The sequence below is a fragment of the Silurus aristotelis genome (assembly GCF_946808225.1).
Source record: "Silurus aristotelis genome assembly, chromosome: 2".
NCBI lineage: Eukaryota > Metazoa > Chordata > Actinopteri > Siluriformes > Siluridae > Silurus > Silurus aristotelis.
In genome coordinates this window covers 23,195,834-23,211,313 of record NC_139575.1, presented here as the reverse complement: position 1 = coordinate 23,211,313, position 15,480 = coordinate 23,195,834, and the positions used below count along the sequence as shown (strand labels likewise).

General features: G+C 36.8%; 2 protein-coding genes across 3 annotated transcripts; both read left to right on the top strand.

Moving 5' to 3' along the window:
- The first annotated feature begins 553 nt into the window (after positions 1-553).
- Positions 554-5,335, top strand: arfrp1 (ADP-ribosylation factor related protein 1). Of its 2 annotated transcripts, none has more exons than XM_083535298.1 (7): positions 554-634; positions 1,140-1,227; positions 1,311-1,393; positions 2,327-2,408; positions 2,674-2,744; positions 4,240-4,340; positions 4,817-5,335. In XM_083535298.1, the coding sequence occupies exons 2-7, from the start codon at positions 1,188-1,190 to the stop codon at positions 4,902-4,904; spliced, it is 465 nt and encodes a 154-aa protein (XP_083391424.1). In that variant the 5' UTR covers positions 554-634; positions 1,140-1,187; the 3' UTR covers positions 4,905-5,335. The 2 variants fall into 2 exon arrangements, with proteins under 2 accessions (XP_083391424.1, XP_083391423.1); XM_083535297.1 differs by having other exon boundaries at positions 591-971.
- A 1,751-nt stretch (positions 5,336-7,086) lies between these two features.
- On the top strand, positions 7,087-11,729 carry stmn3 (stathmin-like 3). Its single transcript, XM_083535294.1, has 5 exons — positions 7,087-7,234; positions 9,775-9,870; positions 10,086-10,264; positions 10,541-10,732; positions 11,432-11,729. The coding sequence occupies exons 1-5, from the start codon at positions 7,216-7,218 to the stop codon at positions 11,489-11,491; spliced, it is 546 nt and encodes a 181-aa protein (XP_083391420.1). The 5' UTR covers positions 7,087-7,215; the 3' UTR covers positions 11,492-11,729.
- The last annotated feature ends 3,751 nt before the right edge of the window (positions 11,730-15,480 follow it).

Here is a 15,480-nt window from a genome sequence, read left to right as displayed (position 1 = left end):
AGGGTATCTGCAAGAGTAAAAGGAAAGTTTATAGGACTGTGGTGAGACCTGCAATGTTGTATGGTTTAGAGACAGTGGCATTGAGTAAAAGACAGGAGGTGGAGCTGGAGGTAGCAGAGCTGAAGATGCTGAGGTTTTCGTTGGAAGTGACGAGGATGGACAGGATTAGAAATGAGTTTATTAGAGGGACAGCGCATGTAGGACGTTTCGGAGACAAGATGAGGGAGGCGAGATTGAGATGGTTTGGACATGTGCAGAGGAAGGACATGGGGTATATCGGTAGGAGAATGCTGAGGATGGAGCCACCAGGAAGAAGGAAAAGAGGAAGACCAAGGAGGAGGTTTATGGATGTAGTGAGGGAGGACATGCAGGTAGTTGGTTTGAAAGAGGCAGATTTAGAGGAAGTGGGGGTGGTTGGGGTATGGATACGTATGATTCGCTGTGGCGACCCCTAGTGGAAGAAGCCGAAAGAAGAAGAGGAAGAAGAAGAGTTTGTTTGTTTTATCATTTACATTCCAAAGCAGTAGGTGGCAGTATACATCTTGTCTGGTTGTTCGCACACGGATAATAATGCCGCTAGAGAATACTACAATTCCCACAATGCCCCCACAGTAAACGTTGGCATAGCGGAAGTGTAAGGCTACTTTGTAGAAAAAAGAGTTTGATATACTTTTGACATATTTTAGGTTTATTTCTACAATATTATTTAAGTATTGACTCCTGCATTCTTCATCTAGTGATACATCACTCGAGTAGAAGGTATTGTAGCTGAGCTAGCGCGCGCAGTGAAACTAGCATAAAAATCCCTTTAGCACCAAATGTATGTTGCTGATATGATGTGAGTCTAGAAGGAAAAGTCAGGTTTGTCACGGTTCAGGATGTACACCTTGTTGTCAGGGCTTTACAAATACATGTTTCAAAAAGAAGAATATTGCGTTTTGATTCTTGGGCTCGATAATGCTGGCAAAACGGTATGTTTCTCACCATGTGTTATTTCTGTACATGTTTATCTGACTGGTCCAAGTGATAAGCAGATGATGAAGACTAGATGTTTATCATGTAAAAACAATTTCAATAATAAACGCATCGATTGATTTTCACGCTGAAATATTCACTTAGCTGTGGTTTTTGTCCTGTAGACATTTCTGGAGCAAACCAAAACGAAATTTAGCAAAAACTACAAAGGAATGAGCCTTTCCAAAATCACCACCACTGTCGGGTTGAATAGTAAGTAAATACAAAGTGTTTGTAAACATATGACGTGTGTATTAATGTGTGTATAGATGACATTGCTTGTCTTTCTTGTAAAGTTGGCACTATAGATGTTGGGAAAGCACGTCTGATGTTTTGGGATCTTGGAGGACAAGATGAACTGCAGTCACTATGGGACAAAGTAAGTGCTCATTGGATCAGAATCAGGTTTATTGGCCAAGTGTGTTGACACACACAAGGAATTTGGTTCCAGTTGTTAGTGACTCTCAAAAGTACAGACATAAAAAAACCTATACATGACAATACAGACAATATGAGACAGTATAGACAGTGTGGGTAATAAATAGGATACAGATCAGTAATGTACATAAAGTGTGAAAGTTCATGGTAGTGCAAATGACAGTATTGTGTGCCAGGTATGATAGAGAGTTTACTATAAAACTTTGTACAATATATAGCAGCCATAGTGTGTGCAATATATACAGATAATCAGATGCAGATATTAGACTGATATAAAGCTACATTTCTGTTCCTGCTTCCTGAGCCTACAGCTGCTCATACAGGCTGAGCTGAAACTGGATGACTGACTTTTCCAGTGCTAATTGCTACCAGTATTCATTGACTATGCATTCATTAATTTCTTTTCACAAAAATCTTGGTCTGGAACCTGTTCCGAGAACAGGAAAATGTATGAGGCTGGAATTCACCTCAAGACCGAGATGCAATGTGTCCGAGTCTTATATTCAAACACGCACTGACGATTAGAGGCAATGTAGAAGCCTTTTAAATAGGTAGGAGAAAACCTTAAACCTTGGAGGAAACTGACACACGTAGAAGGAGTACGCAGACATCAGCACAACCAGAGTTCAGTAGCAGTGGATCTGTGAGGAGAGAACACTACCTGCTGTTCAAAATAGCTATTTAAACAGTTATTTAGAAAAAAAAAAATTTTTTTATTAAAGGCCATTTCTTGGTCAGTTTCTGTAACTCCTCAGCTGGCAAAAGTGACAAATTACATCTGGCTTGACTTATCCCTTTTTTTCTTAATCGAAAGAATAAAAGTAAACTCAACCAACAGTTACTCAATTTGCTTTGTATCCTGTTTTCCTCCCAGTACTACGCAGAATCTCATGGTGTTATATATGTAATTGACTCAACTGATGAAGAGCGTCTGACTGAGTCAAAGAATGCCTTTGGTGAGTATGAAGTCTGAACTAAAGATGTATTAGTTAAGAACATGGATGTAATGCTGCTTGATTGGCCAGTTATAACACTCAAAGCACATGAGAAGCATTTTATACTGATTTTTTTATGTTAAACTACATAACCTTATATATTTGTGTTTGTCATGTACAACATGTGAAGTATAAACATGTGGACATGGCAGTAATGTTCAATGCTTTACTCAACTTTTCTTTTTTCTCTATTAGTAATAAGGTCTTGCTTATGTTTCTTCCTCAGAGAAGATGATTAGTAGCGAGGTGCTTGAAGGCGTTCCTCTTCTTGTTCTTGCGAATAAGCAAGACGTAGAGGTACACACTTTGTTAAAATACTTTTTTCTGATCATAGTCAAATTTCCTTGTTGGCTCAGGTGACTGGTTTTAGTTTTTTCAGTCACTAGGTGGGGCTCTATTTTCAGAAGAGATGTTCTCAACATTGTTGGAAAAAAGTCTTTGCATGTTGTTTTGTTTACTTTCAATTAACACATAAGCTAAAGTTATGTATTTACCGGTGTGTGTATACGTGTGTGTGTGTGTGTGTGTGTGTGTGTGTATTTTATTTATATATATATATATATATATATATATATATATATATATATATATATATAATGAGATTTACTGTCCTCTAAGAACTAAGAACATACGTTTCTGAAAGAAGCACATCATAGTCTGCTTCAGAATGTCACGGTACATGTTGGAATCCATGTTTCCCTCAATGAACCGCAGCACTCATGCAGCCTCAGACCATGATTCTCCCACCACCATGCTTGACTGTAGGCAAGAGACAATTTTCTTGGTACTTTTCACCAGGGTGTCACCACATATGCTGAACACCATCTGTGCCAAATCATTTTTTTTTTTAGTTTCATCAGACCACAGGACATGGTTCCAGTAATTCATGCTTTAAGACAGATTGTCTTCAGCAAACCGTTTGCAGGCTTTCTTGTAAGTTTACTTCGAACATACAAACCGTCTGTTGCAGCATGAAGCGTATGGTTTGAGCATTGACAAGCAGACCTTCAGGTTCTGCAACCTCTAAAACAATGCTGGCAGCACTCACAAGTCTGTTTTTTGAAGCCGCTTCTGCACAGCACGAGGATTAACTTCTTTGATTGACCCAAAATAAAACCTCTGTATGACCCTGGCCACTGCACTAAAACTCAGTTTCAGTGTGTTACTAATCTTTTTATAGCCTCAACCATCTTTGTGTAGAGCAACAATTCTAATTCTTAAATCCTCAGAGAGTCTTTGCCATGAGGTGCCATGTTGAACATCCAGTGGTCAGTATGAGAGAATTGTACTCAAGGCACCACATTTTAACTGCTCTAATACAAGATCCACAAATTTGTATTGTTCTGTCATACAGACAAAAACATGAGCATGATGAATAGGACTTGTGGCTTTGCACTGTTACATGATGTAAAGCTGTTATCATGTATCATGTACAGCTGTATGTTGAGTTATTTTCAGTGGACAGTAAATCTGTACTGCTATACAAACTGCACATTGACTACACACAAAAAAAAGAACCTCAATAACTTGAGGGTGATTACTGAAAATTCATAACCTTGAAAACTATAATGATGAAATGGTAGCCATACATTACGCCTACTGGCAGTATGTGGAATTTAATTTAATTTAATTAATTAATTTATTTATATATTTTTTTTTCTTCAAATTACTGGTGAATCATATGCAAATGAGGATTCTTCAAGAGATCTTTGTACACATTGTTAGTGTGTGAGAAACGGCTTATATCCTGTAATCTGGCAACTTGATTTTTTTTATTTTTGGTTTTCCCTAGAATTGCTTGTCTGTACCTGATATTAAGACAGCATTCAGTGACTGTGCACCCAAGATAGGTAAACGAGACTGTCTGGTCCAGCCTTGTACTGCTCTGACAGGGTAAGCATTCTCTCTCTCTCTCTCTCTCTCTCTCTCTCTCTCTCTCTCTCTCTCTCTCTCTCTCTCTCTCTCTCTCTCTCTCTCTCTCTCTCTCTCTCTCTCTCTCTCTCTCTCTCTCTCTCTCTCTCTCTCTCTCTCTCTCTGTCTGTCTGTCTCTGTCTCTCTCTTTCTCACGCTTGCATTTCTATTATTTAGTAGTGGCCATAAAAATGGAACAAACCCCCCTTCCCTATTCTATACTAAACAGGAAAAGTGAATTTTTTCCATAGTTTTTGTGCATGTTTTACACCAAAGGTGTATATTATCACACAGGTAGTGTACATGCTATAAGGTTTACATTGTCACACTTAATTTACATGTCATAAGGTGTACATTATGCAAGAAGTTTACATGTCAGAGTACATGAAATGTAATAAAACTATGCCTTTTGTTATTACTGTTAGTATTTATTCGCTTTTTACTTTTGTATTTTACAGCCAGGGGGTTAACGAAGGAATTGAGTGGATGGTAAAGTGTGTGGTTCGGAACATTCATCGCCCACCTCGTCAAAAAGACATTACATAAACTTGCAAACTTGTGTGTGTGTGTGTGTGTGTGTTTGTATGTGTGACTGACTGTCTGTCTGTGTGCATGCGTTTGCATCCTAAGTTGTTGATTTGTGTGAAATCAATCCAGTTAAATTTTATTGCAATAGTTTCATTTGTTTCATTTATCCAGCTTTTTTTCTTACACTAAAGCACCAGCTGTTTTTTTTTTTGTTTTGTTTTTGTTGCTTTTTTTTTTTTTTTAAAGACCACCATTTAAGTATAAAAATATTTTTTTTTTTTTTGTTTATCAACACTAAAATATTATTGATATAATCTGGACATTCTACATTTAACATACACAAGTAGGAGTCTTTGCCCAGCAGCTTGGTTGTATTTTTCTTTTCTTTACCTACTTGGATTTTTATCAACTTGTATAAATTGTGTAATAAATGCATTGTTAAAGAATAACACCTCTGTGAGCTCTATTTATTAAAACTGGCCCGGTTCTTTAGGAACTATTTGGGATATAAAAAGGAAATGCAGAAAATTTACATCAGTACTGATTAGTTTTCTATGTTAAAATGTTAACTTTAAACTAGTCATCCAGTGTCAATCAGTGGGTAGGTCTAATTTAATTCAAGGTATGAATCGTGTGGGAAATGTTGTCTTTCTGTCTGTGAGAATTCCCAATCACACCTAACCTGTGTTGATTCATTTATGGCTTGTGAAAGTCCCAGGTGTCCAATTTTCCTTCAGCAAAGTCCTTCCTCTACCTGCTTTATTTAGTCCAGACACTTTCCTATGAAGGACCAAATATCTAACTTTATACAGAGTTCATGGGCTATAAATAAATGTTGCATTGTGCCAAACATTATATTAAAATGAAAGGTTATTCTTGTTTGTTTCAATATTTAAAAATCAATAAAAAGAAAGCATAAATTTGTAATCTGCTAACTAATGCAGCTTTACTTTCAACGTTCTGGTTTAGTGAAACTTGTAGTACAATGAGAACCGGTGCAATTTATTGTACAATAGAGTTCAATAGCTAATTCAGTGATTCAGTGACCTCTAAAACATGAATCTGGTCCTTATTTTTTCATCCTAAATTGTTCCTAATCCCATTTATACCATTTTTGTATTTTTCTTCTCATACAGTATATGGCATGGTGAGTCAAATGTCAAATCAAATGTCACTATGAGCAATCTCTACTTAAGAAGAATCATAAAAGTGTCTTCATATAAATGCTGACAATATCATGACACTTTCATTAATTAACCACTGACAATTGTATATGCTGACAAATGTACCAGCTTCACCACAGCAATTAAGCTTTATAAAGTAGTAGTGACACCTACAAAGTACGGAATAATGTCACGAGCTTTGTCTTGATTTGTACGTCAAAGTTCCGTGACACCCATAGTGAGTGTTTTTATCTTTGTCTCAGAGAACAGGATAAATATTTGCCTTGTGCAACTCGATTTAGAAACTTACTGTAAATAGAGTGGTAAAGCCTTCTGACCTGAGCTAGTTTTTATTCACTTTCAAGAGAAAGTGACTGCAGCACCAGTCATGTATTACTACTGCATTATGGACAATTAGTGTGAAAGAACCAACCCCAGCCATTAAGGTTGCACAAGCCTTAGTTCCGGTCCCAAGCCCGGATAAATGGGGAGGGTTGCGTTAGAAAGGGCATCCAGCGTAAAAACTTGCCAAATCAAAACATGCGGATGGTCCGCTGTGGCGACCCCTAACGTGAGAAGCCGAAAGAAAGATGATGAAGTGTGAAGTAATTTCTTACAGAAAGTTTATTTTTGTTGGCTATGTGACTTTACATCATAACACTGTGTCGCTGTAATCATGAGGATTTCATGTGAAGTGTTTAACTACTTTGCCGCTCTCTAATAAGAAATGTATTATACAATATTTTGCCAGAATACCACATTTCTGGCTTGATTTATTATTATTTTTGTATGAGCATGTATGAATGTGTGTGAGAGAAAGGAAGAGAATTCTTTGTTGTAGGTTGCACAAACAGAAAATCTGCCCTTTGTTTCCTAGACAACAGCCCTGCATTCAGCCCTGCATTTCCCCACACACCTTCAACAAAATGCAGTGGCATTGTCGAATTGCTTTGCCAGATCTCTTACCTCCTGCGCACCCTGTCCCCTCCCCTCACTTTTCCTCCTGCTCCAGCTCCCCTCCCTTTCTGTCTCTTGCTGCATCCCTAGCTCAAAAAGAAGAGCATCTCGACATCACTTAACACCAAGTCACCTTCCTTTTTCCAGTTTGCTCTTCTTTCTTCATTCTCCATCTTTCTGTCCTCAATCTGACCAAATTCAGCAACGTGATGGATAACACAATGTCAGGTAGGGCCCAAAGCAATCTGTCTTCTCATGAACAGGGAATTTGCATCATCCAAGCATTCATTGAGTATCTCTAAAAAGCTGTGCAGCATGATGTATTATCATAGAATTTCAAACAGTACAAAGAATTAACATGTGGAAAATATATAAACGTAATGTTATGCTATAAACTTAACAAATCTAGTGTCCTTAATTGTGTTGCATGTTTGCATTGCAGTTTTCTAGGGCAGCAAGCCTGGGGCAATTTTCAGGGAATGATTGTGCGTGCGTTCGGTCTTGACAAAGAAACAAGCTTTTTCAGAGCGTACGTCAGGGTAAACGTCAGTCCTTGAAAAGTCATGTAGGAGAACCACCCACGTGGCCTTCCTTAAAGGAGAGCTATCTCAGGATTTATTTCGTACCTACTTCCTATAAATGGTATCTTACAAATTAGCTGGCTTCTTTTACTGACCAGTCATACTGTACATTTCTTCTTCCTGGACCTGCTTGATCCATCCCGACGCCTTAACTTTGGACGGAGATCTCTTCAATTGGAGACCACTCTGTGCAGCTGGGGATGGTTCCACACAAACAGTCTAAATGCAATCCATGAAGAGCTAAGAGAATGGATTTTGACTGTAATTAAGTTTACATGGAGTTTGCCCTTGTCACTGTTGCCCGCTGGCTTGTTCATTAGGGGTAGACTTATAGGCACTAACATATAAATTGCAATTTTATAACTTATTTATCTCTGTAAAGCTAATTTGGAACAATGTCCTTTGTTAATAAAGTGCTATACACATAAAGCTGAACTGAATTGAATTAAATTGGATCGAGTCGAATTGTAAAGTTTTGAGTCATGTTAGACTTTACAGCTGTGACTTGGCATTGCCATACAGATAAATCTAAAAACAAACATATTTTCTAGCCAACTATATGTGTAAATATAAAATATCTAGTTCTAATGTTTGAAAAACAGAATAATTCTAGATTTTGTGTAGTATTTTTGCCATTTGAAGATTATTGTCACATTTATTGCATAATGTTTTCAATATGTATCTGCTTTATGTTTGTCTTTTTATTTGTCTGTTGCACCAAAGCACAGCATGATCATATCTCTAAAAATCATCTTTTTACTAAGTTCACTGATGATAAATAACACAAAGAAACACATACTATCCTGTTGTTATCTCACACAATATACCCTTTAACCAACACTTGGTATTCTTTTTCAGTAACTATTCACAGTGCTATCACCTAAACGCTGATCACAAGACAAGAATAAACCCTAACTAAGATACCAGTACAACATAACAACACTTAGAGGACACCATAGAATAGCATTAGAATAGCCAGCATAATAACCACTATGTTTGTGGACAAGTGGAGGAAATCATATTCCACAGAAGACATTCCCATGGACATGAGAAGAATTTAAAAATTCTCACAGACAGTAATCAGACCCCAGGATCGAGTGCCTGGCAAAAGCTTCAGTGAGAGAAAAGAACTTCTGCCTTATATAGAATGAGGTATATGACAATTACTCTGAATGGATCTCATTCATAGATATAGGTAGCAGCAATAATCTGTTATGTCAGGTAACCTTGGATGTGATGGTGGACTGCAGTGGTGAGGGAAGCAATCAAGTAAAAAATAAATAAGGTTTCAGGGAGGGATGTCCTGAATCATTTGAAATGTTGGATAGCCAGAAAGGCTGCAGCAAAACAAACAAACAAAAAAAGCAATTGCTAAGACAACGCTTAAATGAGTTTGGTGAGGGCTTTGAAAAAAAGTGTTCTGCCCAAACAACAAATGGCATATCACGAAGAAGAGGCCATGCACGAGCTTGTTAAGCAAGTGTGGGCGAGTGTTGACCAATACTGGAAATATTCCAGAACATCCGATTTATTTTTGCAGGCGATAATATTCATTTGACTGCATCCAAATTGGAAAACAGACATGCAGTGAAGCATTTCACTGCTGCAGATATCAAGGATGGGTTGCAAATCTGCAGTGTCAAGGCCATGGCTCTGTTTCTAAATAGTGTGATGCTACCATCAGAAAAGTTAACAGATCTTGCCTCTCTTGGATGAGTGCACTGTATGTCCTTAATTATTCAGATATGATGGAAAAAGAGACTGAGAAAATAATCTTGAATCTAGAAAAGACTGAAATTAGATATGTTTCCTCAGAACTAAAACAGCAATGGCCGTAGTGTCTGCCACTAAATCTTCTGTTCTGCTTCTCTATTTCTAAATCATTTCTAAATAGACTATTTTGTGTAGATTTATCAATTTCAGTTTCAGGTTGTAAAGTTCAGGGGGAGTGAATTCTAATGCAAGGCACTGTATTTCAACATGGAAACGTCGGGGGATTCCAGAGGAATAACTAGATTATTTGATTGGGGTTGTAAATGCAGCATTATGCCATCAATAAATAGTAAATAAGTAGACATCAGAAGTTTATACAGTTATATATCAACTGTACAGTAAATGCTGTTATCTGTAAATCTTGTAAAACAATGTGTGCACTGTAGGTGAATTCTCTACTTGCTTTTTTTCCAGCTTATTCTGAAAAGCTAAAGGAGATGTCAATGCTATCTCTTCTGTGCTCCTGCCTATATTCTAAGCCTCAACATCAAACCATCAGCCACTTTGAGGGTATGTGGTGCTACTTTTTATTTATAGTTTTGACTACCCAATAATATATGAACAGCAAATCAACAACTATATCAACTATGGCATACTTTTACAGTATAAGAGTGCTACAAGAGTTGAAAAAAATCAAGTATGCTGCCAAAAAAGAATTGTACAATGTAAAACTGAAAGTATAACAACAAAAAAAACATAGCTTTGTTGTATTTTATTTTCTGTAGACATGGAGGTAAAGTCCCTGAATAAGCGAACATCTGGCCAATCTTTTGAGATCATCCTGAATAGTCCCACTGATTTATCGCCAGACAAGCCTCAGAGTCTGTACCTGACATCCCATAGGAAGGAGCCCTCACTGGAAAACCTGCAGAAAAAACTGGATGCTGCAGAGGAAAGAAGAAAAGTAAGACGAATGATTTTAACATTGAGGGGAAAATAAAAATCAAAAAGCAGTGACAGTTTGGTAGAAGGTATAGTACATTTCAACCGTTTTCTGCAAGTATTTTAGCAAATATTTTATGTAGAAATATTTTCTGCAAATATTTTTCTGCAGCTATATTTTCATAGTAGACGTAGTCCCAAAGCAACTTAACAGGAGGCTGTTCATCGCCTATGTCTCTTTGAACTGTCATCTTTCGTTCTTTTTATCTCTGTCTGATTCTGTCATTCTCTTATTCAGAGTCTAGAGAAGCAGGTTTTGAAGCAGCTGTCAGAAAAGCGAGAGCATGAGAGGGAGGTTCTTAATAAGGCCCATGAGGTTAATAACAACTACAGCAGAATGGCAGAGGAGAAGCTCAATCACAAAATGGAAGTGAGCAGTGAGAATCGCACTGCCCATCTCAGTGCTCTAAAGCAGCGTCTGAGAGAAAAAGTAAGCCCTTCTTCTGTGTTTGCTCTGTTTCTGCACCTGGTGTAAGCTCTTGTACAACTTTAGAGGCATACCCTTTGAGGATGATAAAGTCTGAAGTATTTTATGTGCACCAATCACAAATTGGCTTTTCTGTGAAGGAAGGACATTGTTAATGCGAAATAAATAGTCACCTTTGGGTTGAACTGGTATGCTAACTGCCCCCCCAGGCACCCTGAGAGCAAGTCCCCACAGCCACAATAGAAAATATAGAGTAAAGCTTTTCCAGAAGAATAAAGATTAGTATAATGGGAAAGAGGAGAATAAATATATAATGGGATATTTAAAAGTGGTTAGCTGTCCAAAACCTTTTTCCATATAGTGTAATTAAGTCTTTGCTTAGCTTTAAGATTAACATGTGAATAGGAACATGTTAGCTGTGTTTTTTCTAAAGAACTGCCATATATGCATTTAAGTGTATCTAATCACTATGTTCCTTCTATGTGACCCATGCTTCTTAGCCTAGCTAGTGTGGTTCTGTGCCCAAACAGATGGGTGGGATCACCTTGTGTTTGATTTGAGTTCAAATAATGTGCTTACCTCTAACTGAACCATCGGTAGTGGCATAATTTCATAATCAAATAATAGGTATGAAATCAGTCGTATGGTTTATGGCATAAAATAATTGTACAATGGATTCTAAATCTTTTTTTTTTTCCCCAGGAGCTACATGCCACAGAGGTGCGCCAGAATAAGGAGCTGCAGTCTGAAGTCTCTGACTAAAGTAGACACTACATCTTTCTAAAACCTACCAACCTTGCATTCAAAAGAAAAAATAAGCATCTTATAGTGATTTTACATGTCTAAATTGACATTTAAAATGCACTTTCTGGAATACTCATGCACATACTGGTGGGAAATAAAAATCTATAGATCATCCCTTGCAGTTTTTGACCCTGTTAAAGCAATGTAGCACATCATTGAATGCTATCGATAATAAAACAATTCAAGTGACGCATAATGACTTTATAATTATTACAATTATTTGTTATTTTAAAAAGAATCAATTTGTTGAAAGTGTCAAACTAAATTGAAAAATAATTGAACAAAATCTATTGACCTTACTTGTAAAACCTTACATTAAAGGATCTAATGAATAGAAATGGCTCTATGAAGCTGCTTATTGTTAAAGAAATCTTTTCCCCCTCAATCCCTGTATCTGTAGGCCAAAAAGAAGATAACACAAAATTTAGTAGGAAATAATACTTAAAAAATCTTAACCCTAACTTTACTTTCTTTTTAGAATTTTTAAAAAGAAACTGGTCAAAATGGGAGATCTTTTGGGATTCATTGTTGTTTATGTAAAGCCTAAATAAACTTTCAGCTTTACAGTAATCTGTATGTGGATTTAGATCACTAATCTGGAGGCCAGAGATGCGATTAAAGTAACATGATTGACTTGACCTGTGAAACATCCAGAGAGCTAATCTGTGCTAATGACAGTAGTGATGTTTAAGTGCTTCCCGTGGGCTCACCACCTGCAGGAGGGACCGTAAGGAACGGTGCTGTGAGGATTGGGCAGCAGTCGAAGGCGGGGGCCTGCTTAGACTGCTGCCCCCGCGACCCAAATTACGGATAAGCGGGAGAAAATGAATGAATGAATGTTTAAGTGGTAGCACCATTTGCATTGCTAGTGTTAACGCAAAACATGGTCATTTCGGATTTAGACTGTCAGCATCTTTTATTTGTGAAATTCTGGATTCTTGTGAAAGTGCTTCATTAGTAGTGGTGAACGAAGTATGCAAATCGTGTACATGAGTTAAAGTAGAGTTTCACTAAGTAAAGTATTACTCTGGTAAAATTGCTCTCTTTAAACTGTCACTTGAGTAAATGTACAAAAGTATTTGCCTTTAAATGTACTTAAGTATACAAAGTATAATAATTTATTATGGCTGTAATGTTTCTATTATCATTTTTGTAACAAGATTCTTGCTTAATTAACTCAATTTATGTGAAAAGACTCTAAAGTTACTTTTAGCAAACCGGTCTATTACAGTTTTTCTCATTTACTTTGGAGCATTTCTCGAGTCATCCTCAATATTTGCAAACCAATGCAAAAAAGTACATTCTCAAAACTATTTGTACAAGCAGCACAACACATTGGAATTCTTGCAAAAGCCTCTACTTTTCTCAAGATCCTTAATTCATCTCTCTAAAGTAAGTATTTGTGTCAATGAACAAATAATTGTTATCAGAATAACAAGCCCTTTTGTCATCGTTCACAAACAAGATCGTCAAAATGTTTAGTCATGTTGTCAGTATGCCGCTGCACAGTTTCAGATTGCAGTGATTAAAAATGCACAAGGCTGAATTTTTCCTGTTAGGTATATATGAATTTCAGCAGCACAAACCTTTTTATTTAATTGCATATTTGATTTATATTGATTTCATGAGACCAGACAGGATTCACACTTTTACTGTACTGTCCTAGTGTCTGTTCATTTCTTGGTTGTTCATCCATTTTCAGAAATTGTAGTTTTGTGTTTTGCTCTGTCTGTATACGCTCACCAATTGAAGGTTCAGGAGACTCACCTTTGACCTATTTTGGAGAACTAGTTGATTATTGGTTAATTGATTGGTGCCGAAAACTCTCCTTCATTAGTGACATTCAAGATTCATCTGCACAATTCATCAATTTAAGAAACATTTTTAAAAATATATGTTTAATATAAATATTAGATGACTGGTTTAACCATTTTGCATATAATGACTTATGCAATGAACTTATGCTAAGATATTTTGGGGGTTAAGACTATTTAGGTAAAACCAGTTAAATATATTTTGTTCAACATGACATAAACACCTGATAATGTAGGACACAGCAGACAATCACCGACAATGGATTAAATGAATGTACAAAAGCATTCACAATTAGATCAAAACAACAAGAAATGTTCTTATGATGAGCACAAATGACTAAATGATGTGGAGGTTGAACAATTCGTTTTGAGAATTTTATTTCTGATCTGAGAAACGCTCCAAAGCAACTGAGAAAAACTGTAATAGAATGATAATAAAGAGTCCAACAATGATTGATATTAATTTACAATTATCATGAGCCTAAAACCTTCTTTTTTAGTGTTTCAAAAAAAAATTGCACGGTGTTATAGCATGTTAGAGTTAGCAGTTTCTTCTATCATGTATTACTCCCAAAATGCTGAACTGTAAGTAGATAAGTAGATGCCACCAAAAGGCAATCAAAACAAGTTTAAAACAGAGTAAAGATATGCAAAAAAAGGTACTCAAGTACAGTAACGAATTACATTTATTTTGTTACTGTCCACCACTGTTCATTAGTGGATGGATTAAAGGTCCTTGATAAACTCTACAGACTGGCCTGAATGATCCCTTTGCCTGTTCTAAGGGAAGTGAAATCATTTCAAAGACATACCTACATCCCTATAGACTCATACTTAAAAGAGTGCCATCAGTATGAGAGATCTAGGCCAGCAGTATGAAATAGGGTTCAAGGGTTCAATGTTGTAGGATTGTGGCTAATGATAGTAAACCAGAAAGGACCTATACAGACTGTCACTCCATAAAAAACAACTTAAGCACTTATGTTTTGAGTTTATTAATCAGAATATACTAATATACTATATACTATATACTATACCTCAGGAAATGAGTGTAGCTTTAACGTTGTGCTGTAAAGTGCAAGGACCATGTGCCATTTTGCTATGCTAATATTTTTGCAGGAGACTGCAAGTAACACTCAATTTATGACTTTTACAGAACAGCACCATCTGCTGGGCCAGAAAAAAAAAAAAGCTTACCATAAAACAAACATGACTATTTTCTTGCATTTTATAAATAAAATACAAATTCCACATACAATATAAATTATAACGTTAGGTGAATATTTTTCCTGCACCTCTCCCTAATGAAAAAAAAATCAAAGCCACATAAGAGGTAAGCCACAGGTAATCATCTGAATTATTAGTTAATTAGTCAGTTAGTGAGTTAGTGACTAGGCTAAAATATTTTATGCAAGGGCAATACGGTTAGTATTGTATTGTTAGTACATTTATTGTAGCTCTCTTGACGAAGCGTGCTTTTCTCACTTTGAGAACTGCTTTTGTTTGTTTTACTTTTTTTGTCACTCTATGTTAATGTTGCAATGATTAATGAGTCTGCAGCCAATAAGAACATTTATATTGTAAGAAAGGAGAGAAACGATATGCTGGAGGAGTGTAGGGCAGATGGAAAACACGACAGTCCAGTAGAAAGCAGACCACTAAGAGCGTTTCTGCCAACATTCTGCCTGTGTGTGTGTGTGTGTGTGTGTGTGTGTGTGTGTGTGTGTGTGTGTGTGTGTGTGTGTGTGTGTGTGTGTGTGTGTGTATGTGTGTGTGTGTGTGTGTGTGTGTGTGTGTGTGTGTGCGCATAGCCTCATTAGGGTAAGGGGAGATTGGAGCTGCAGTGGGTTGCCTCCACCACTAAGCCACAGCCATCTTTCATGAAGTTGAATCCGCAAGCTCAATCAGTCCCACATGAGAGAGAGAGACATGAAGTAGGCTTGGGGGCGGAAAGAAAAGAAGGAAGGGGTACCATTGGTTTAAATATTTAAATGTTATTTAACTAAAATCTGAAGTATATTGAGGGGGAAAAAATATGTTATATATTAAAGGAATATAAACTCCAGATATCAGTCTGTAAAGAATTAGGATGAAGATGAGGCACAGTATATTGGAAAGCGGGAAAAAATAAAG